Below are 25115 nucleotides of genomic sequence, written 5' to 3' on the forward strand. Positions count from 1 at the left end.
TTTTCCCCCCCCCTGCAATGTACTGAACCCTAATACAGAAAATCAAACATGACTAACTCAGTCAAAGCTTTCAGACTGTAGGTAGAGAGCAAGAATCACTTAGCTACCATTTTGGTGTCTGAAAGAATACTATGGGACACAAAAACTGAGACACAGACAATTCTGTCTGTAAAGCCAACGTTTCTGAAATTTCAAGTTCCCATTTCCACGCATCTGGTAGGCTCTGTCTACTCAAATCAATGTTTAATCCACTATGAGAAATCTAGACCGTTCAAATCTACTAAATTAATCACAAATTCCCAATTAGGCAAAAATAAAAATATTATCAATAGCTCATTATACATTACAACATTACCTTAACAAATAGAGGAAGTCTGTTTTCTTTGAAGGCAAAAAAACTGAATATATGATGTTGTCCACTCTTAGTTAGTGGCACCAAATTGCCGAAACAGTCAACGTAGATGGGTTTTCCTTCTAATACCTATTGGAAATGAATAAGAAACAAGGTAACAATCACAGTCATGAGGTTAGGACTCTTCAGCCTAATTCTATAGTATCTGTTTGGATTAAATTCTTAAATTTCTTGACCTTTGCAAGATTTGTTATGTAGTCACCACATTTCAGATTATTAAATTCTAACTGGAATATTTCATCAATTCAGTAATACTTGTGTAACACTATATATGACCAGATATGCATTCAGTGTCATGAATCTGTGCAAATTCTCAATTTCTTCTTTATTAGTATTTTTTAATTGGATCTTATTTTAGCATACTTTGCTAATATGAGCTTGCAACAATAAAGAAACATTTCCTTCAGCATTCAAACCAGACGTGAATGGTAAGATAAGCCTGTCTGAATATCATGAATTTTCTGACTGCTCCTAAACAATGCAAAAACTTTCTAAACTAGATTACCTATAAGTTTAATCTATTAGCAAATCTGTTGCAGTAGGCAAAGTCACTATGTACTAATAGATTATATACATTTTGACTGAATTTGTGAAGGTCGAGAGCTTTTGAAAATCAGGCCTCTAGCAAATACTTCTCCAAAATGCCTGTGTAATGATGCTGTGTATACGTCTTTGGATTGTTGTTTGTGTGTCCCTTCCACATGTTTAAAGCTCATCTTAACAGTTTTGGAGCCATTTCCTTCAAACAGCCAGTACATTAATACCTCAACATTATTTTCCAGAAATTCAGCCTTCTTATTCAGTTTTATGAGCTTATATTTTATCTAGCTGCTCTGCACAACAAATGCTTATCAGAGCTTCAGGAATAGTAGAACAAATTTTTTTAAAGGTGGAGTTCAACCATGAAAAAAAGAGATCATATTAAGTAGAAAAATATGCCATGAATGCAGTAAATGTGTTTTCAATTTCTCATTTCTTCTAAGTAAGCTGAAAGAGTCAGGAAAATAAGACCAAACCAACATTTTAACAGGGAGTGGATTCCACATTAGAAAAACCTTCGCTTTTCAGGAACATATATGAATCTTCTAATATTTGGTAACAAATATGCTGTTGACTGCTTTTTCAGTTATTAATATGTATTTATGGAGTTACTGGCAGCTGGTTTTTACCTATCCTTTTTGCTGTCTACCCTTTTCACAACACCCTGTTAGTATCAGCTTCAGGAAAGGTAATCGTTCAACAAAGAACACCACTCCAAATCTCACCTTTACTTAGATATTGGCTCTAAAAAAAACCCTATGATAATTACTGAGAAATCTGAGTTGTCTTCTGGCAATTTGTTACAGAACTAATTAAAACTTACACAGTCAATGTGGATCATCACAGAATGACCACTATGTACTTAGGGCTAGTGAGCTACCTGAGGCAAAAAGTCAATTCACATCTGTCACCTCATTTTTAAGTGATTTTTCTAAGTCTTATGTTTTTCATAAACCTTAACCTATGCAAAATTGGTACAGACTACTTTTTTTTAAATAAAAGTCATACAAAATGCCTCCTCCTGCTTGTACAACTAGCCATCTCCAAGGTCAGTGTTGTTTCCCCACATAAAAGTAGATTCTATAGTAGGCAGTTGGAAGATGCTGCTCTAACTCTGAATCTTTGACTTAAAGAAATGCTGACCCTGACACTAGAAGAAAGGAGAAAGAATTTTTAACTGCTCATCTAAACAGTATACCCTTTATTTTATTACATTATTTCCTAGTATACGTGAGCCTAGTTTCTAAGCGTAGCTGTTTAACAAGTCCACCATAAAAAGGCAACTTAGGGAACAGAATTCTTTTAATGCAGTTTTGTCATATACATTTTTTAAGTCTTAGGCCTTTAACAGAGAGCTCAGATTCAACCAACCTACTTCCTCTCTCCTTGAATCTAGCTTACTATTCCATTTAAATATTAAATATTTCAATATTAAATATTAATAGATTAATATTTAAATTTAAATTATATAAATTTTCTGAGGACACACTACATGTCTCCTTAAAATGTCAGTGATGCTACAGAGAAAGCAAAAAAAGCAGTTTTGCCAAATATAATTCCTTACTAATAGCGCAAAACCAGATGACTGGATTTCTTTATGAGTGAAAAACAATCTAGGCTGATCCAGGAAGATGCAAATACCCAAATATAGACTAGAGATTTCAGCTAGCCCTCTGGTCTAGCAAGTTGGTAATGGCCCATTCATTTGATCAATCACGTCTGGCACCTTTGTGCTCCCTTGCATTTTACCATGATAGATGACACTGCATCATAAGAGTATTTGTTAGCACTTGTATTTTTCAGTCCTTGTTCCAACCAGCAGGCAGAAAATATTAGCTTAAAATTAGCATTAGCAAATGCAGAAAACTGTTTAAGATTCATGTACAGTACCTCGACATCCCTGCTTCTGGCAACTTCAGCAAAATTTTCTTGTTGTTCTAGAGTTTTATCCACCTTGTCGTCTGTCATGCAAAAACATCGTAACCGTGCTTCAATGGGATCATGTGATTTGGCAAACACCACAAACTTGGCCATGTAGGGGACGCAAATAATCTCTCTATACACTTGAGAAGCAAAAGTAACAGACTCTTGTGTCTGTCGGCAGTCAATTAACCAAAATCTGTAAAATAAAATGAAGAGCTGAGTAATCAACACAGAAAGATTTAAACAACAAAGTTATAATTTTTCCATTGTGGCAGCATTAGCTGGTAACTCAGCCAGTTGTTCACGTAGGTCAGAATAAAAGAGAAGTAGTTATCACTGGGGATGAATAGCTTAAGATGGTAACCTCCTCTGCGTTAGGACCCTGAAGCAAAATGTACTACAAAAGCATTTCTGCCAGAACTTACGTTCCAAAAACCAGACGTAAAACCCTCCACAGGATCTCTTGCACAAATTCCAGGCCATTGTTATTTTCCAAATACATTCCTGATTTTTAATGAGGAGAAGTTTTTAGTATGTGTTGCTAATGCTTCAGTCTGTTCTACTTGTAGAACTTCCATCTTTTATGGCTGAAATATTAAGAAATTTTGCCTAAAACATATACTTTTTTTCTACCATCTAGCTTAGAGGTTAGCAGTATATTTCTTACAAACAACATCAAAAGCTGTCTTCTAGATGAATATAATTAATTGATTTTGTTCATTATGTCCCACTGCATTCAAAGTCACAAATGACTTAGGTGAATTTGGAGACATCTAACTTCGATATTGTGCTGTTTTTATGGATATTGAAGGACACATATTTCTGTGCTTGAGTGATATTACATTTTGAAGGTCCTCAAAGGAGGTGCATCCAAACTTGATTCCTACTACCCTTGGTTCCTAGAGGCTGTAACCACCACCACTGACTCACTTTATATTTCCATTTCACTGATGACATATTTCTTTCCAGTGTATATGCAATCTTCTATAACATATGCACCACAAGTCATACATAACAATATTCAAAGCAACAGAAAAATAGAATGAGAATAAATGACTGTCTCTGTGTGAGAACTGCCTACCACTAGGGCACGTAAATTACTACAAACCTCAAATAATAGATATATATTGAATGCAGAACATTACTGAAGATGTGGATGCTGAAATTCATGTCTGAAACTTCAGCTTCCAGTACAGGTTTCCTTGTGTCAAAAATGATCCAATTCTTCACTGAAAGCTACAGGAGCTTTAGCTTTTCTTTGGGCAATTCAGCCCAGAAAAACATTGTCCAGCAACAAAAAAAGGGTAGAATTTCTTTATACCTTTCTGAAGACAACTGAAGTATTCTTTTGTAAAGATAACAACTCACTTTCACTTAAAATAATTTTTAATGATCTATAATTTTAATAATTTTATTTTCTAATCCCGAACACAGAAGCAGAAATGCACCACTCAATTCACAATAAGTAGCATGTATCGCTGTCTTTCTCTGATACCACATGATTTAGTTTTTCTCTGCAGCTGATGACATTTCTTTTAAATAAAATTCTTTGTGGGTGGAAAGTATGATTGTGTTTGACACCTGCAGGATGGAGAAGGAAGTCATGAGAGGTCAAAGCCACCTCAGAAGCTGATATAATCTACAGGGAGCTTATCACTTACTGTAGATTACTGACGTTATAACATACAATACAAACCTTTCAAGTCTGATTTCTCTGGTCTTACTCATCTGCAGTTGAATAATAGTAAATATCGTGCTGTGCTTATCCTTAGAACTTTTAACAAACACACTGGTTAAAAAACACAGCCTGACAGTGTTTGAAGAGAGAAAGCATGTTTGGTACATGAAGGCTGTGCACACTGATAGTTTATTTTTTTAGCATGCAGGAGAACTATGCTCTGCTGGACTCAAACTGAAGGGACTACATCCTCTGAGAAATCACACATGCTTAAATCATTTTCTCCTGTACACCAGTGGCTAGGAAGCCAAAGCAGACACTAAATTAAAACAACAACAACCACCACCACACTAAAAACCTTGCAGTTCAGGTAATGGAAAACATCTATGCCTCAGAGTCTGCATTTTAATTCACATCTATTTTAGACAAAAGTATCTGTTTGTCAAACTCACTTTAGAAAAAATTTGTCTTACAAACAGGGAAAAAAATCTGCAGTATTACTGATTTAATTAGACATAAGACACAGTATCGTAACTAGCAAACAGTTGGGTACTAGCAGGGCACAAAGCTAAAAAAATAAATAAATTAAGAAAAAATGGGTAGATGCACTTTCAGACGAGGGCATAAGTCAAGAAATTCAAGTTTGCTTGTCTTTCAGAAAAGAGGGTAATTCTCTGTAAATACATGAAAAATCTAGTTTCATCTCTATCTTTCTTTTATCATTTAGAATCACACTTGGGTTAAATACTATTGAACGTGCATCTAGATAACAAAGTAGATGTGAAACTCATTGAAATTTCTAAATTAGACTCTGGGTACCTAAAACTACAGTAGTAATCAATTGTAATGCCATCAGTGAGATTAGGAAACACCCACTACGAGGGTCTCTAACGAGCTCTAGCTCTATAAATTGTCACTCTCATTCTGGCTGTATTTCATGTGCAATCTGCTGGGGACTTCACAGTTTTAGAGATTTTGAACTCTCAGTCCCCAAATCTGGATCTTAAATTAATCTTTATTTTCTCCCTTTAGAACACTGCAGATGACAGCAGATGACAGCTGAAACAGTTTAAGATCTCCCTCTTGTGGCTGTAATTATTAAAGAAAAAATGCTGAACTGAAAAGAAGCGCAGGAAATGCGAATAAGCAAAGCATTGAACTTAATGGGAAGAAAGTTCTGAATTGGGAAGTCTAGAAAAGTAAAACTTCATTTCTCCTACTGTTACAGTTATACTGTAGATTGGATTGCAGGAGCTCAATTCATTTTAATGTTGAATATTATATATTTAATTAAATCATCTAATAGTAGTAACTGCTGTGCCTACTGAATGTCTACACTGAGAGAAATTAATTGTTTTTCATGGGCCTACTCATATTTAAAATTTATCCAAGATTTTTTTTTTAACAGTTTGCAAGATTACAAACCCTACATTTAAAACTTTTAGGGTCTCCAAATGTATTCTCTGTCATAGAGATTTTCTTGGTAAAAATCATAGACACAGTAAAAACTAATATACTCTTTTAAAATAAAAAACAATGAAATTCTGTTTGCCAGCTACCAGAAAGTCAGCAGTTGAATCTCATTACAAGAACAGATGGTTGGAATAGAATCTTATCACAGTTTGGTACACCTACAGGGCTTTCTGCTTGATTTCTCATTTGTTGGATATGCTGAGCATCTTTTATAAGGTGTATAATGAGCTTCCCAAATAAGGCATTTTCATTTCCATGAAAATTTTTATGTTTCTGCATCTGAGGGAGAAGAGAGAATCAAAACGAAACTAGATTTTTCTGGTTATCTGAAAACTGACCTGTCCCTCAGATTACTACTTTAGAAAAAAAGAGCATGTCATTAATTCATTTCTGGGATGATGGCAGGTGCTGACTGAGATGAGAATGACATACTCATTAATTTCTTACAGCTTGTATGGACTGTACTGATGACAGCTCTCACACATCCTGTCTCGAGTAGGAGGCTCGCGGCTTCTAAAATAACTGGTCAGTTCATTCAGGGCAGTCACAATATCTATGCACCTTCAACTATACTAATTGAAACTGTTTAAAGGAAATACTAAAACAAAATATAGAGGAAAAAGGACATGCACTTTAAAGTAACACTGTAAATCTTGTTTTTATAGGTACCTGGCAGACACATTTGTTGTGAAGGAAACACATTCATTAACAAATGTCAGTGGTGTTGTTCCAGTGATATCTTCCCATTGGGCAGGGGTGGTTCCTCCTGAAATGACAGTGATTTTTAAAAGAATGAAAAACAAGCAAGTCTCCGACCTTCTTGTTACAAAGGTGTAGCAAGCTAATTAACACCTCTGCTCTGGAATGACTCACTAGCACATCTCAGTGTGTAATGCATCTTAAAATACTGGGATCATCTTTGAAGTCAGTTTGGAAATTGACAAAGATGCTTGATGATAACATTTATTCTGTTTAAATGCATGCAGCTAATTACTCTGTTTTGAATGAAACTACGTATGGCATTAATCACTTCAAAGCTATAGTAAACTTGAAGTGTTTGACTCTAATATTTTTCCTCTGAAGCACACTACCTTATGTCTGTACCACACTTACTGTGCTAGGCAGATCTTTGTTGGCACTCAAGAAACAGAAAGTGTGTGAGAAATGCAAACACCCCAACCCCAAACTGTACAATTCTGTAACATCTCTCATTAGCCCAAACAACAAATTGTATTTCTACTTTAATTAATTGGTTAGGAAGTAGTTTACTTTTACAGCCTCTCATCTCAGTCAAGTTTTCACAAAACTTTCCATGTGTTTAATCCGTTTACCCCATATATTTACCCCATGATAACTTAAAATTTCAAGAAGCACATGAGCAGAGAAACCTTAGAATTTTCAACTTACCTGTTATGCTGCATAGTAACCTTAGAGTGGGTGTATCACCTCCATAACCATTCATGATCCCATCACTGGAGGCCTTGGGGACAGGAATTGTCATTGTAATGGGTTTATGGAACTTCCTCCTCCTGGGCTCCAGTGTGACTATAGGACTGAAGGTAGCCTTGTTGCCCAAAATCTTCTTTATAAGTTCAGTATGCATAGGTTGAGCCTTTTCAAAACAAAAAAACAGTAAGAACAGTAACTTGAAAACAGAGTATGTGAGGAACGGGATCTGTATATTGCTAGAAATGTTATAGCTGTTCCATTAGATGGCACAATTTTCTTGTAGGCTGACAACTGACTGTCAGAGAGAAAGGGAGTCCTCTATTCAACAATTTCTTACACCTCACACCTGTTCCTACTGCCTTTCCTAGTGCTCTCATCAGTACCAATTTAATACATTTAACCTATAGTAAATATAACCCTGCTGTTAGGTAGTTTTGTTTTGTTTTCTCCTGAGGACAAACTTTAAACTGTTTGAATAAGCTACTCAGCTTTTTACAGAAGATTACAACAATCAAAGTAGCCTGACCAAGGTAAATGGTGGATCCATTCAACAGCTTCAGCAGGAAGCAAGGATGTAGGTGGGGGGAGTGGGAACCACCTCTCCTTTCAGTAGTGAACAACTTGGTGTTACTTCTGAGATCATATAGATGGCTAAATAACAAGAATCTGCATAACTGGAATACCCAAACCTTTATAACTTACTTTAATTTTCGCAATGAATTTTAGTAAGCACGTTGTAGGCAACAAATGTACAACACAATAAGCTGTATAAAGGTGACTTTACAGTCAGAAAAAAAACCCAACATACATATCCTTCTAATTGTTTCATTGTACCTGGAGGCCAACACGAATTCGTTTGGTTAAAGCCCCTTCTGGGAAGACTGCCTGCACTTGTGGCACAACAGTGCTGCTCAGCACACCTCCCTCAGGTCCAATAAGGTTGCTGTCCTGTTTGATTCGGGACACCACTGCAAAGTACTGAGGGAAATCACGAGTGATGATGCGGCAAATACGTTTCTTCTCAAGCTCTTCTGGTGTGTCAAGTACTGATGCAAAAGAGAAGATGGTCAGAAAACAAGATTGTCATAGAAGCAATACAGAAGATCCCAGCTTGTCACAATTTAACTACTACTTCCAGAAGTAAAATGAAACATATCTCAGCATTTTAAGCTCAGCTAAAACAGAGAAATCAAAAGAGGAGTACACATTCAACAACTGATTGAAGCTTAAAACTCATAACATGTTGATAGCTTGCCCCAAATTAGCAGGCAAAGAAGCTAAGGGGAGGACTGGTCAGAAGCCTTTTCCACTTAATATTATACTAGAGCTTGGACTTGCAGTAAGGACACAGAATTCTAAATCAAAGAAGTATCAGAGTATACATTCACCTTTAAATATGCAAGTTGGCTCATTTTTATTTAAAAAAAAAAGTTCAAAATTAATATCAATTCTAGGATCTGCAGGTTCTAGACAACCCAAGTCCATTCTGTTCTCTCAGTAAACGAGTACCCATGACTGACAGTTCCTCCCACACTTGTAGCTGCTTGGAAAGGATTAGTATGATAATTGCCTTGTTTTGGAAAGATATTTGATATGGGAGCTTTTTGTTTAAAACTGTGAAAAGAAGCAGGAAGATACATAACTTTAACATCTATTTTCAATTCACGATGAGTAGATTCAGTCTACTTCAGTAGACTATGCAAGAAAAGCAGTGCTTCTGCTAGCAGTGTTCTAAAAAATGATTGTACTTCAGTGTGACTATAGTAAAGTATCTGGAGAGTATGTCAGAAGTTCTCTGAGTAGACTGAACATGAGGTGTAAAACAGAAAAGATGGTAAAATGTTATTGTCCCCAGTAACAGATGTAGTAATACAGGAGCAGAGAAAAAAAAAAAAAGCATCACACTGGATACCTTCATCCATCCCATTCAAGATTTCATTTAGTTCATCCTCAGTGTATTCACAGAAATGTTCCTTCCAGCTGTCCCCGTTCTCACTGCGCAGGATCACCAGTTCTCTCTCTTTCCCACGCAGAGCAGCAAAATGGGGAATCTCCACAATCACAGGCCTGGCACAGCAACACAGCGCATTAAATGCACACGGGAGAGAGGAAGAAACAGGATTAACAGCAACTCTATTCAGTCTGCTACAAAGTGACCTGGAATTCTACCCATTTTCTGGACTACTTATCCTAACTAGTACATCACTAACACACATTATTAGATTTTCACAGGGACCCAGTAAATGCTGAAGGACAGATTCAAAAGTGCATTCACCTCTTTCCACAGTGTGAATGGTATTTGGCTTAAAGAGAAATTTGAGAATTGTTTTGCAAATTCGTTCAAAACTCATCCTCATTTTAGTTGTCACTACTGTCTGGGTTAACCTGTGCAACTTCATTTCAAAGAGAATCTACTGTAATGCATATCAATAGTGGGACAAATTCTGATCTCACTTATAGTAGAACAAATCAGAATAACTTCATTGCAATCAGTGGGCAACTGTGTTTTGTGTCAATTTTATTTAGTAGTTCTATATGTTCCAATGAATTTATTCTGGATTTGCACTCTGGGAGAGAGAAAGGAAGTCTGAGATGATAATCTAGGTTTCTATTTATGAATAGGAGATAAGAATTTGCCTTGTCTTACAAGCAGATGTCAATATAGGTATCAATATATGTGTGCATATATATATGTATACAAGTAAATATACACACATGTACATACAATATATTTATAAGCACAAAAATACATGATCTGGAAAATAAGAGAAAAAATATAAATATATTTGTATATACAGTTCTCTAATTAGAGTATCCACACAGGTTACCATATACATAGCAAATGTCATCTGTTCTATTATACTGGTGGTATCTAACACGTATCTTACTCCTTAGTACTTGAAAAAAAAATCTTAAATTTACAGTAGATTCTTTTTCTTGGTCACAATCCAGGTTGCTTTGCTACAGACATCAAGCACATAACTAGGAAAATCTCATGCCAAAACAAAAATGAAGGCCACAGTGCTTTAAGAAAAAGATACAAACATACCACTAAAACAAAACCACATACCACAAGGGTTGAAAATGGTCCACTAAGGGTTGGGTATACAAAATTTCAAATCATAGAAAGGGACAATATCATGTGCACAATGACACACACAAAAAAAATCATATTGCAGGAGGAGGAGAAGAATGGGGAGGTCAGCATCCATCAATTTGTTTCAAGTCTCTCCTACCCAAGGAATTTGGTCCCAGGAGGCCCCAGCTGAAGGATTCGGCTGACCAAGCTTTCTCCCTCATTAAGTGGGGGAGGAGCCGTAGGCAGATGAAGTTTACTGAGTACATCCAAAGCAGCAGTGAAAGAAAGAACATAAATAAACTTTATGTATTTTTTTTTTTGCCAGAATGCCAGTGCCACTGTCTGATCCACAGAGTGGAATTAGGCTGTACACTGAATAAGGTTCCATCCCAGAGATGCCAATTTGGTGATCAAAATCAGCAAAATGTGCTTAATTAGTTTAGGATCTCTTCTTGCTCCAAGAAAACAATGGGAATTTTGGCAGCAAACTCAATGGGAACAGGATTTGTACCTTGAATTTGTACCAATGAATCTCTGCAATCAGTACAGTCATTTTCTGATCTCACTTCAGTACATCACATACGAAAATGCTTTCAGGGAAAGCTCTGAGAAAGAATAACACCCTGCTGTACCCCAGTCTTTCAGATGAGATGTTCTCGTTAGATAGAAAAAACATTAAAAAGAAAGTAGGAGAGATACTCCAGGTTGTTTTATGTGTGGGAAGACTGAATGCGACAGCAAAATATTTTTACTTCTCTTTAGATTTTGCTCTGCTTCTCTTAAAAAAAAATGACCAAAGAGTGAAACAAGTAAGGGGTACAAAGCATCTCATTAGCACACTTGTTTATTTGTGATATTAACAGGTATCCTAGCTTTCAAAAGAAATGTCTGGCCTGGTCTTCATATTAAATTCTCAGGTGCTCAGAACTGCTTTTGCTTTCTTATCAGATTAGAGCAGCAGCGAAGTGGTGAAAACAGGCCTTGGGTCTGTTCTTCATTCACACTACATATAAAAGCAGCGGGGCAGTTAAAAACTACTAATGAACTTTTTTTTTCTGCTTAATATTTCAGAAAAATCATTAACAATGATAGTGGCCCTGATAGCTGCCTATTACAACAGCATTTTAAAGCAACTGATTTATTTTGACGAATTTAAACTATTGCAGTTTATAGGGTCACTTTTTTTCAATTTCTGAATGAGGTTGTTTTTTACTGCAATAGAAGGGGTTCCGTTCCTTCAGACATCACTCTTGGATGCCACAGCTGATATGGAGAATATTTAGTAAAACAAATTAAAAAAACACACGGGTAATTGCTGCTTTCAGCTGAAAATTTCTAAAACAAGTTCTGCAGCAGACACAAATCTGATATTTCTATGGTTTTTGCGGCATAGGACAAAATAAATGACCTGGAATTCTGAAGTTGTCCTACTGCTTAATTTAGCAATTTCAACCCTAGAAAAATCAAAGACACTGTGCTCCCCTGATAATCCAAACTTCTGATATCACAACACAAGCACCTCAGATATGCAGCTGTAACCCGTGTCGTATTTGAAGCAGGCTTTACATCAGTGCTGTGCTATTCACACCTAATAGGCAGATTATTTAATTATCTGTTAGTATGAACATATTTAAATATAGTATGAACAGCCTTTTCTGGCTGCAAAGGGATTTTCCCTCTATAATATTACATTTACTTAGTAACAATTAAATCCAGGAAAGCACTTCAACCTTAGTGCAAGAGGTTAAAAAATCAGTTTGCAAAGGAAAAGGCTTAAAAAACTTTGTGAATTGAAAACCAACTGAAGATTCACATTTCACACAAGCAATCTGTTAGCATATATCACAATCATCTTTTTCTGTTCAAATCTTGAAAGAGGAACCATTTCAGTGCAACTTGCAAACAGATGAAAACATACCGAACGTTTTCCTTTAGGCCACATGGCACCCCTTACCCAAGAAACTGGGCCCCAGATGGTCCCACTTCGATCAGACGGCTGGCCAGGCCTTCCCCTTCCACCATGGGAGGCATGGTGGCCAGTCTGTGACGTTTCACCAAGCGGCAAGTCACTCGTGTTGGAGCAGTGCATTTCCGCGGAGGAATAATAATTCTCAGTCCGTTATGTCTGCAGCCTCTCATGGCACCCCCACGAGCATCCACCATGAAACTAACTAGGAAGCTGAAAAATCAGGAAAAACTATTAGATACAAAAGCATATCAAAATCCCTTTGGTTATGTTTCACATACGTAACAAATACAAATACAGCTCTCTCTCTCTAGGAACACATGATTAGAAAAAGCCTTTCTCCCATGTGAAGCACTAAAGCATACTAAGATCATTTATTACTTAAACTGACAACTAGCATCTAAGAGTTCTTCACAGAAACAGTCTTACATTACATTGCTGCTGTTGGTAGAAGTACCAGCAGTCACTAATAGATGTGTGTGAGCTTTGGGGGCGTTGGAGTGCACACACATGTATATACATATTGGAAAAAGGTAATTGCAAATATCACTACTGTGTACGTGTGAGCATCTATAATGCAAAATTGGCATTCTTGTAAGTATTTTACAAAACTAGTATATCTTAAAATAATTTATTTTATTTATTAAAGCAAGTTCTGAATGATTTTCAGATTAAATTGTCCGATTTAAGAAAAAATCAAATTTCATTCTAGAGTGTATGGACACAGTTCTTAACAAATCACTGAAGCTATCACCAATTTATGTCAAAAACTCCCTCTTTCTTTAATATCAATCTCTTATAAGAAAGAACTTTTCCCTTGATAGTAAGATTGTTGAAAGATACGTTTTAAGGTAGGAGAAAGCACTACCAAAAAAAAAGTGACTGTTTAACACTAGGTTTAGAGACCTCATTTTTTTTTCCTTACCCTGTGGCAAGAGATTATTAAAAAAATATATATGTTAGGAAATTACAAATAAATTACAAAAAAGTAATAGTGGATAAGAAGTAGAACCAATAAAAATCCTTGATTTATTAAAGAAATAATCCTCCATGCCATTAAAGAAAGAATTTCAAACAGGAGTTGGAATGGACTGACAACATGTCATTATCACTTCAAGATAAATTTGGATTTTGTTGAGCTGACAATGGCTACCAGGTATTATATAGGAGTTTTACTTATGGATTTTTGTCTTTTTGTGCTGCTTTGCACAGCAATACCATGTCCCAGTGGAAAGCTTATAGCTACAGGCAGTAGCAGAAGATAAATTCTTATATCTTTTTCTTAAAAGAGATAAAAACATGTCGTGGAATTTCTTACTAGCTGAACTTTCTGTAGTTCCATATATAACCAACAGGTAGATTTTGAAAGATGTGCTACAAAGATTAGGGAAATTCCTGGGAAAAGTATAGAATTACTTCAATTTTTTACTGCTATATGAGTTGGAATCATGCCTGATGCAGAATGGAAATGTCAGGTTGCTGGAAGTGAAAATTAGAGTAGATGAGACAGAACAATATCAGGCCTACTTCTAGCCACTAAAATAGAATCACCACAGGGGGAGTCGCAGAAATGCTACTGAAGGACCTGCAATAGAGAAAAGCCCTTATAGTGTGAGTTACAAATACAGGTATTTTTCCCACTGTCCCCTTGACCATTCTGTGCAACAAACATTGCGTCCGTTCAATATCCACACAGCTACAAATAATTCCACATGCTGTAAAAACACAACACTCAACACACCGTGCAAGTCAGAAAAATGGATGATGGGAAGGAGCCACAAGTGCCAGTCAGAAGCACACCATGCACCATGGATGCCAGTCTTTCTCACACATGCAGTCTCCTATTCTACTGCCATTCATATACCTCTAGGTTTTGTTAAGTGTAAAAGTCTGGGTAGTACAACCATTATCTCATTCCTTAGAGGTTGGTGTTTCTGTGGTTTTAACAGGGGGAAAAGAAAGAAAATGAAAACATTTTATGGCTTTGATTCTCTGGGGATTAATTTAGAAAAAATGGGAGCTTCCTTCACAAAATACATACTTCATACATTTTAAAGCACAGATGAAAGAAGAGCTTAACAGATACTAAATGCTCACTTGTTGCAATAATGCTCTGCAGTTTGCACTGCAATTTTCCTTTAACTGTATGTAAGTGGTGCCACCAAAGTGTTTTGAATTATGTTTCAGAGAATTGGTCCAATTCTCTATTATAACGGGTGCTTTAGAGGTAGTTAATAACACTGAGTTCTGGAAGAAGGGTTTCACATTTCGGTGCTAATACTATGAGCAACAGAAATACTACCCCCATAATTACCAGAAGCTGATGAGTACACTTACTGAATTAAACAAGCATTCACATTTTTGATTGTGTAAGCTGTCATGAATACAATGTTTGTGATTCATTTATTAGTCATTATTGACATAATACTCAAGATGGCATACTTCAACAGGATCATCTTCCTTTTCTGTCCATCACTGAAAATACCAGTGCTAGTTCACCTCTCTGTCTTATGTCCACCTCAGCTTATCTCCCTGTGGCTCAGCAATGCCAAGAACACTGCTTGCTACTAGAAGAATACATACACACAAAAGGGGAGGGTCCAAAGCTAATAATCTAATAATCTCACTTCTGACCATAGTAATGGCTTCTGTTCCTTATGGTATGATGCTTTTTTTCCTCTACACCACCCAGACTGACTTAAAGACAAGCAGAGTGCAGGATCAGTAGTGCTTTCTCACAAAGTACATATAACGCAATCCAGATAATTACTACCCTATGTAGTGTTTAACCAACATAAAAGCTGGATCAGGAGTAGACTTTGAATTCAAACATCTGTAAGAACCTGCTATTTCATTCCCCCCTCCAGTAATAACTCTGTGTTCCCACAGCTGCAATATTCAGAATCTAATACAGACCAACTAAATATCAAACATGGCATTTCTCTTTAGTACACTCTTGAGATGTAAAGTGATAGCTGTGTGTGTTCAGGCTTTAATTAAAGTTGCAACTATTTCTTTCAGTTTAAGTTTACTGAATTTGCCTGGCAGAGAAGGTCTCTCAGTTATCTGCCATTGAAAGCAACTAGCACTTCAAAGTGTGGAAGAGGGCAAAGGTCTCTGAAAGTTGGACACAAAGATAATAATGATGAGGAAAAAAAAGTCAGATATTATTATTTACTATAAAAACAGCTGTTTCTATCATACAGAATAACTAACATATTTACCAAATAACAAGATAAAATCTAGCAATCATGGAATGTTCATCACAGTATATAGCAAAAAATATATTTGTGCTGTATCTCTGAAACAGACCCCCAGATGAAGTGGGAGATTTCTGAAGACTTCTGTGGCTTCTGGCTACATAGCAAATTCAGGCAAACACAGCCTAGTGTGAAGACAGCAGAGAAGGAATGGTGCCAATTATCATACAAAAAATACACAAGAGCTAGTACACAAAAAGCAGTTATTCACTACTGTGAAATTTGAGGCAAACTGATTTTGGGGAACTAGGAAGAGATAGCATTAACACAGTACAAAAGAAAGAAAACAAAGGGGAAAAAGTTCTCAGTTCAACAAGCCACATCTTAAGAGTCTGAAAAGACAGCATACAGACATAGGATTTCTAGAGCTGACAAGAATGTGGAATTATATTCTTTTTTGCCATTCCACCCTGTTTGTTTCTTAAGCTTTTGCTGAACTCTTTTACCCATTTATTTGGTCCAATGTATTTTAACTTTTAAATTAGCAGAATCCACATTGGTTTGGATATTTATATGCAGTAAAGTCAAGAAAATAATTTATAACAAAGTATTTTCTGAATCATAGCAGCATCCTTTTCTGTTTACTTTCCCTATAGAAAGGCGTCAGGACTGTGATGTTACTGTTCCAGGACTAGAAAGTCTTTGTTTTGAGGAACTGCATGTATCAATATCGAAGTAATTCATACAAAACTATGGATGATATTAATAAAACACACTTTCTGGTACACACATGAAAGTGGAAAAAAAATGTATGACTAATATAAAGGAAAATTAATATTCAGATTAATTATTTGCTCCCTCCTCACTATTACTTCTCTCCCTAATGTTTCTTCTACCAGAAGTAAAGTGGCAAGACTAACAGATTCTACTCAAAAGAAGAAACAAAACTAGCAGGAATACTGGCAGATATTAAGCCACCGCTGGAATTAGTGGTACTTTTTCATTGTAAGTTCCTAAGGTCAAAAAGAAAATAATAAATAGTAAGGGGTACGAAAAGCCCTAACACCATATATACTTCTTCTAGACATGTGAAAAAATTATTTTGGACTAAACACGAAACTTCATCGCCCAACTGCAGAAAGAAGAAGTACAAGCATCTATGTACAAAAAATGAAGATCAGAGGGGTGTTTAAAATGAAACAAATGGCTGTGAAGAGCTCAAGAGAAAAATACAAATAAAAGAAAGAAAAAATGTTAATAGGATTAAAGGGCATCAGAAAGCTGTTACAGATTTTCACCAGAAAAGGAGAGGAAAACGGCATTCTGAGAAAAATTAGGCAGATATATGCTTCTATGATAATCTGTTGCAGTTTTAAAACTTAAAGAGAAGATAAAATGATAATAACAACAACTTACAGAAACTCCACAGAAATACAATAGCTACAGTTTTCAAAAGGGCTTAAAATGGCACAATAGAGGAAGGAAAACGTTAGCAGGGATTAATACAGTTAAGGAGAAATGAGGTAAAACTGAGCAGATGGAAAACAATATAAATAGCAAAAAACATTTGGGCAGTTGAAAATGTTCCTGTGAGTCATTTCAAAGGCAGCCAAAATCAATGAACTGATTGATCAAGCCATAGAACAAATTATCATGTAACCTTCATCAGAAGAAGTCTACTTTAGAACACATTTTAAATGTCTTTCCCATGATAGCTAGATACTGGGGAAGCATCTCTCATAAGCATTAACTTTGAATTATCTTGACAACTCATTGCAAAAAATGAATTTTAACTAAGTGATGATTCAAAATCAAAGCCAATTAAGGGTTAAAGTGGAAGAAGTTAAAATCTGTGTGTCAGAACAAGGCAAAACTGACACAAGCTTTGTCAGTACTTGAAGTCAAGACAGACTTAAAGTTTTAATTTCTGACAGTTTTAAAGGTTGAGTTAGAAATGATGCCTGATACAAACATGTGACACTGATATTTATGCAGTCTTGCACATGGGACTGATACTGAGCTTTCCTGTGACTTAGCGAGGTGGCAGTGAAATTATTAGGGCTTTTTATAGCCAAATCAATGAAACAAATTACCTTTGAGGAAAATATTGCCTTCTCTCTTTTAAAGAGAATGAAGGAAAAATGAGGATTTGAAAAATAATAACAAAAGCAATTCTCTTCTAGAAATAAGTTATAGACTGCAGGTGATGCTACACATCTTCTGTTAAACAGATGGTTAGCAGTTAATCAAGCATTACCCATTCACCTCTAATTTAGCTATACTTACTGATGAATGGTATAGACCATTTAATTTCCTTTAATTCTAAAGCAACTAAACCTGGCAAATACACCTGGCATATGTCAAGCAATGTCATACTGCTAGTTGAGGACATATGAAAAAGCCCCCTATATCTTTCAAGCCTTCTATAGCAAAGCAAATATCAGTGAGTTTTCTGATGGCTCCACTTGAACAAGCTACACAATCTTTGCATTGGATTTATCCATCTCATACACTGTGATCATCACATATACTGTGATTTCCAATAATTCTTAAATTTTTGTATTTCATCCCATCCCGTTTTTATTCATATGGAATTAATGCAATCTTATTTTGTATCTATGCTCATTTAAAAGGTAGCAGGATTACAAACAAAAGATGGATATGTCAACACTAGGGAGAGAAAGAAGACAGATACTGTGTGGTTTTTAAAGAACCACTTATGTAAACAGCTTTGCAGAAGAGTCACACTTCTGGTAGCTGTAAACGCAAGTGTGTTTGGGGCAGTCAACACACTTTTCACTCTGCAGAATCATTTGAAGAGCCATGCAAATCTAGCAACATGAAGTATTTTTCTAGAACAGGCAGCAGTTCTAAATACACACAAAATCAGAATAGGCAAACTCAATATACCACTTTCGTATGCTCAAGTTCAGATATGATTATCCTTTAAACTAGCTAAGCAGGCATACATGCTCTCATCAGGTAGCAAGATACAGTCAAAAAGCTACAACTGGAGCACATCCGTTGTAGACACTTTTAAGAACTGTTACGTGTATGTTATCTTTATTTTATCAAAGAAAATGGGAAACAAGGAGATAGCAGCATTCAGTGTAAGTCGCAGTGAGAAGCAGCAGAAACAGACAATCAGGGTGCTTCAGCCATTGTAAAGTGTTCAGCTGGAGAAGGAAACCCATAGAACTGAAATTAAGAGAAAAGGTCTCACTCCAGCTCCCACTGAAGTCAACAGCAAGTTAATCAACTACCTCAGTGTGCTTTTGATCAGGCTGCAGCTATGCCATGTGTAAACAAGGCAAAATACACATTTGAGGAGGACAAAAAACATGATTCTACACAAGAATCCGTTAGAAGTAATAACTCATGATAATATTCTCTTTGCTGCATTTGCCAGCTATGAAGAGATTGAGTGACATCACCTAAAAACATGGCTCTGTAGTTTGGGATTTCACTTAGCCACTTAATTGTGCGCAGCTGAATATTTTTGAAATTTTATACTTTCTCCATGATTATGTTAAAGGAGATGAAATTTTCTGTCAGTAAACAACTCGTTTGCCAAGTGAAAATAATGGGAAAGTACCACTTCAGGTTTCCATGCAGGAAGTGACGTGTCAGTGATAAAATCACTGCTTAACACAGAAAATGCACTTGGTATGAAAAATTAAAAATATGGAGTCCAATTTCATTTCTTTCAAATGCAGCACTGCTATTCTACTAGTACCAACAGGGTGGCATAATTTGGAAGATATGGCCTAGGAAGTGGTTCTGCAACATTCTTTATATAGTGAAGAGAAAAAGCCCACTTTGTGAAATGAAATTTGATACTAAACCTATTCACAGTGATTTGTGTTGCATTTTTTGTATTATTTTTTTTCTTTCTTTTAACAATATCCATCCATAACACCGATAAAGAAAACTTACTGTTAATTAAATCAAGGTTAAAACAAATTAGAAATACATAGGAAGTTTGACAAGGCTATTTGCAACAGACCTATAATGTGCCCAGCATTTTCTCATGTAGGACATAATAGCAGATGGGAGAAAGTGGACGCTCACTCACAAGAAGAGAAATAGGTCCATGTGTAACTGTTATTGACAGAGCGGGTTTTTTTCCTCTTGGCTAATGTGCACTATCAAAACACTAAAGCAGCCTGAAGTGAGGTAAGAGAGAAGGATAAATATGGCAGATGAGAGGTGCAACATATTAAAGAAAGAAATTATGCAGAAGTTCACCTGCTGTTGTCATGATCAAGACATGGAGAAGAGCATCTGCAACAGAATAGATGATTTAACATCAAAAAAGTAAAGAAAAGAAAAGGAAAAGTAAATGAGTTAAATAAAATACTGAAATACTGGAAAAATGAAACAGATTTCTAAATTAAACACATGAACATATACACTATATGCATATTCATTACAGGTGAGAAAGCAGAAGGAGGTATGAAAAGTAAGCCTACATAAACATCCTTGATTACAAATGATTATTACTACAACAGTAGTAAATGCTCTGCTTTCTCTATATACATTCTCAAACTGGAAGTCAGATACATAAAATGTAAAGTTAGAATCTGAGTAAATCTTTCAGAAACAGATTATAATTGGTGTCTGTAAACACATTTAAATTTGGACCACGATATATCAAAAGTATGTATCTAGACTATTTCCAGCCAGTGTTTCTGATAACACAAGAAATTGTGATTTTCTATTCTTTAAATTCCCCACGTATATAATCCATTGTTCCTTTTCAACATGTTTATTGTCCTCCTTTTGTTCTCCACTACAGGATGACAAATTTTAAACTTTCAGTTTGACCGTTTTAGGCTCTTAGTAATGTGTTATAAGGTCAGTTAGTATTCTTGATGTTGCTTGTTATTATCTGTATCTCCATTGTATTTTCTTCCATTGACAGAAACAGAGATTTTCTGATAATGAAATACACCTCGTTTTACCTTATTGTGACTTCCTGAATAAGGCTAGAATACAATTTGAAATCATTTAGGTTTTCAGATTTTAGAAATGACTATCAGCTGGTAGCTGCCAGGTCCTGTTTCCATAACTATTTCTGGGAAATGAATGTCACATTGGGGAGACAATATTATGGATTCAAAATACAACACTCAAAATACATTTTGTTTACCTTGTTAGTAAGGATCCAGTCTCCTTTTTTGCAGACAGACAGCTAAGAATGATAATTCACATTATTTGTCACAGTAACAGCTACCAACTCCCTTGTCTTTCTCCCTTTTTCATTGATGGAAGAAACAACTTCCAGAAAGGTAAACTTAATAATAGCCCAGCTATTTAATTTTGTCAGATATAAATACTGGTACACTTGAAACACCTATTAGTCAAATACGTTAACAACTCCTTCATCAAATTAAGAAAATAAAAACAGTATTTTTCATTAAATAGGCATTTTATTGCAAGCAAATTAAGAGTTGGAAAGCCTTTAGTGCTACTATGTATCTTGCTCCAGGACATGGAAGCAAGCTAATATCAGTGCAACATCAACATAAAGCTCCTCACTCCCACTGCCACATTTCTGACAGCATGACAGATCTGCCTTTCTTCTTATCTACAGTATATTTATGTATTAGCCAGGAAAATTCTTAGAATCTAACCTACAGAACTAAACTGGGAGACCTTGTTCATCGTATCACCAGAACCAAAAACAACTTAATTTTGCACGTTACTTATACCTGAAAAATCTTACACTCAGTCTTATCTTTACCATTCACACTTAGCTACTGTGTGTGATAGAGACCTAAGAATACCATACTGATTGACAAGAAATGTCTAAATGCTGCAAGTGAAAAGAAATCATTCAGTTCAGCATTTTTTCTTGCCTTCCAACTTAATGAAAATATTATGTGCTCTTGCACAGTAGAATATTGTGAGGTATCAGATTAAAACTGTGAAGCATATTTGCATTTATGTAGGTGTTAGTTCTGCCTCCCATAATGCTTCAGCAGGAAATTATGCATAACACTCCTTTTATTACCAGTGGAGTGATAAAATACTACCTTACTGAACATTTAGCATCCAGACTTCCTGGTACGAAGACAAATCCTTACCTTTGCTGAATTTGTAAAATCAGATAGCTTTATCAGAAGTAAATCTGATTTGCTAAAAGGAAGTTTAAATGCAGAAAATTGTTTATTTTCCTTAATCCAACGTATTAAACTATTCAGAAATGGTTAACTATGTAAAAATGACTAGTAAATGTTTGAGACAGTGGGCAGCAAGAGTGTTACATTTAATGAGAGAATTGTTTTATTGTTTTTGAAACAGCTGCCAAAGACTCTGACCAAGGATTTTGTATTTCATGTCATACTGATGAACTCATCAGCATACTGAAACAACGGTTACATTTAAGTTTTAAATTGATAGTTGAAACTTTTTCCCCTTCAGAAATACCAGACCTAGGAGAAATTTTGGTTAGTTATGTCAAGATTGAAACATACACCTGTGAAATTTCATACCCAGAGAATAGTTCTACGTTTATCTTTTTGATTGGATACATTACACTGTGGTCCACAGAAACACTTCTCTACAATATGAGGTTGGTAAGAACTCAGTAATTTGGAGTTAACCACTGAAGTAGTGCAAGGAGAGAATAATATCAATTTTCTCTCAGATTGCAGAGAACACAAAACAAAGATAATCTGTGCCAAATAAAGCTTTGTCCAATACTTTGCTGATGTGTTAGTTTATAAAAAATGTGGTCTACATTCAATACATTTCCGGTGTCTTGAGCAAAAGCAAGGGCATTCTCTTGTTTAAACCTATTAGCAATGTTTATACAGTGTTTCTTTTCTGGTATACACTACTTCAGTGCTTGTACCCAAAACATAAGCAATATTGCTCGTTCCTAATAACCTAGCAGTAATAGTGTGTATCTAAAGAAGTGTGTAGGCGATAGAAGGAATATAGATGACAAATACATCTGCTTTCTTCTAGTTAATTGAATGCAACAATCATGCACACCGTACTTCTATAATAGTTTCACTTTTAAAAAGGGGTTACAAGCATAACTCTAGTAGGCAATCTATTTTCATAAAAAAGATGTACCAGCAGTTTTTGGTATCTTGAATAAATCTAACATGATAATTCTGATAAATCCAAGTGAGATAAAAATGAAGTGTTGTACAATCTTTTCCAAAGGCTGAGTAATTGTTGATATAGATTTCTTTATTACAGTATTTAGAAGATATATGAAAAAAAAAAACACATTTCTGTGGTGTTGCTGAACTTCATTGTTGCATTGTTACAAGAATGCAGAGAGAGTTGTTGCTCTTAAAATCAGATATTCTTACCCTAAGAACAGCATCCTTGTCATCAAAAAAGATCTAAACCACTAATACTTTTTTTGAACACGAAATAAATTTTACTCATCTAGAAAGAGTTCATCCTCTGCAATCAATAGAAAGACCTACCTTGCAGTAACTGAAAAGAAATACATCCTTTGAAAAAAGTCGGTAAACTATTTAGAGTTAGAATAAACACAAAACCAATTTTAAAGCTTCTATCTCGGCATTGATAATAACACGTATACTGTACAAGTTGAGCACAGTCATTTCCATTTGTTAGTTATAGAGCTCAAAAATATCCAAACAACACTGGCCACATCCAAATATCCTACTCCCAGCTAACAAACTCCTCATATATGCCATAGATCAGTCAATTTGCACTCTCAGTTATGACACCATTGTTCCTTTTCTAGCCCAGAACTGCCTGCCATTCCAGATGGGACTCTAGTATTATCTTTGAAAGATATGGACTGCAAACTAATTTGGGATTAACAAAAAATCTTTCATTTTGTGATGTCCAACCATTCTGCATACTACATAGCTCCACAGTTATGAAATACTTTTGTATTGCATGTTTGTTACTAACTCATCTGCACGTCTCATCAAATCTCTTGGCACAAGTATCAAATTCAGCGTAAAGAATAAAATTACTCCAAACACAGTAAGCAAGAGAACTTAAATGCATGCACAGATTTTGAGGCCAACCATGATAAACTTTATTAGTAAGAGTTTGACTGGGCCAACATTTTGACCTGTCTTACTACATTTCAATGGTTTTGGCTGAAAGGCAAATGCTTAGAGAAAGTCAATTATGAAAACACATGTATACAGTGGCCAAGTATGCGTAAACCATGTAATGTTTATTGTGCTTGTCTATTACACACTTTGTGTAATTTAAAGTCCTCTATGTTTTTGTTGTTGTTTTGTTTTGTTTTTAATTAATAATTTCTGAGAAGCACTAGAGTTTGTATTTACATAATTAATTAGCACAGAAAGTACTTTGCCACCAAGACTGATGAGCCCTGTGGCTTCAGTTATTACTAACTTCAAAAATGACTTTTTCCCATAAAACTCACACAGATGCACATGTGTATGTGGCAATTATCTTATTCCTCTGGAACTTGACAGAAAGCTAACCTGCACCATTTCACTGAATTTCAGTGATTTCAGTGGGTAGGTAGTCTTGGTATTCAGAGTTGCTAGAACTTAAGTGATTGTAACAATTTATTGACTTCTTTAGGAGAGGATGAATTTAAAAAAAAAAAACAACTCTTAGTTAAGAATCTGTTAAAACTACTGCCATTGCAGATATTCTGTTCCGTTTTCCCTTTCTTTCTTTCTTTTCTTTTTTTTTTTAAATTTTAAGACAATGCTAATTGATACACTTACCCTGAATGAATAGGGCTGGAAGAAAGAGCCACATTGTCCAAATTTTCAGGCCCCCAACTTAAGCGATAGGAATTCCTTTCTGCTTCTTTGGCCAGAGTAGTTACCTTGGTAAACCCAAAAAAATGTGTTGTTTGTTGGTTTTTACTACAATTAACTCAATTAATCAATGAAACAATAAGAAGATGCATTTTGCATAGTACTACTTACAGTGCTTGAATTCTTTTCAGAAGTAAACAAACTATAGTAGCAAAATGATATTAGAAACCCCTTACTGTAACATTTTACACTTGCCCAAAGTAAATCTCTGTTAGTGGTCCCACTGAAATAAACTGAAATAAACACTGTGATTTATCAAAGTGGCATTTCCTGAATCATTTTTTCTTAATTTAAGGTATGCTTTAGGATAGCAACTTTGAGGCCAGCGGCTTTGAGTTCATCAGATCACTCAACTCTTGGGCCCAATGGCTATTAGTATGGTAAAATGGAGAACATTATTGTCTTTGTCCTATATTCATACAGCATAGTTATTTATTTTGGAATAGAGCTTAATATTGCATAGTATAATATGGCATTAAGTATCAACTGCAATTAAAGAGATTTATATTACAACAGATAAAGCAGCACATACTATATGTTCTCTGTACAATTTAAACAGTAATTTTTGTATATTTCCATATTTGC

General features: G+C 35.4%; 1 protein-coding gene across 1 annotated transcript in view; it reads right to left on the minus strand.

The window, feature by feature from the left end:
• Nucleotides 1-25115, minus strand: part of ANK2 (ankyrin 2) — a 154654-nt gene that overhangs the window by 31062 nt on the left and 98477 nt on the right. The window contains 8 exon segments of the mRNA XM_031553101.1: nt 356-481; nt 2843-3071; nt 6696-6792; nt 7434-7638; nt 8310-8521; nt 9388-9542; nt 12509-12733; nt 24435-24538. Coding sequence (XP_031408961.1) covers nt 356-481; nt 2843-3071; nt 6696-6792; nt 7434-7638; nt 8310-8521; nt 9388-9542; nt 12509-12733; nt 24435-24538 — 1353 coding nt within the window.

This window comes from Meleagris gallopavo, chromosome 4 (genome assembly GCF_000146605.3).
Source record: "Meleagris gallopavo isolate NT-WF06-2002-E0010 breed Aviagen turkey brand Nicholas breeding stock chromosome 4, Turkey_5.1, whole genome shotgun sequence".
NCBI lineage: Eukaryota > Metazoa > Chordata > Aves > Galliformes > Phasianidae > Meleagris > Meleagris gallopavo.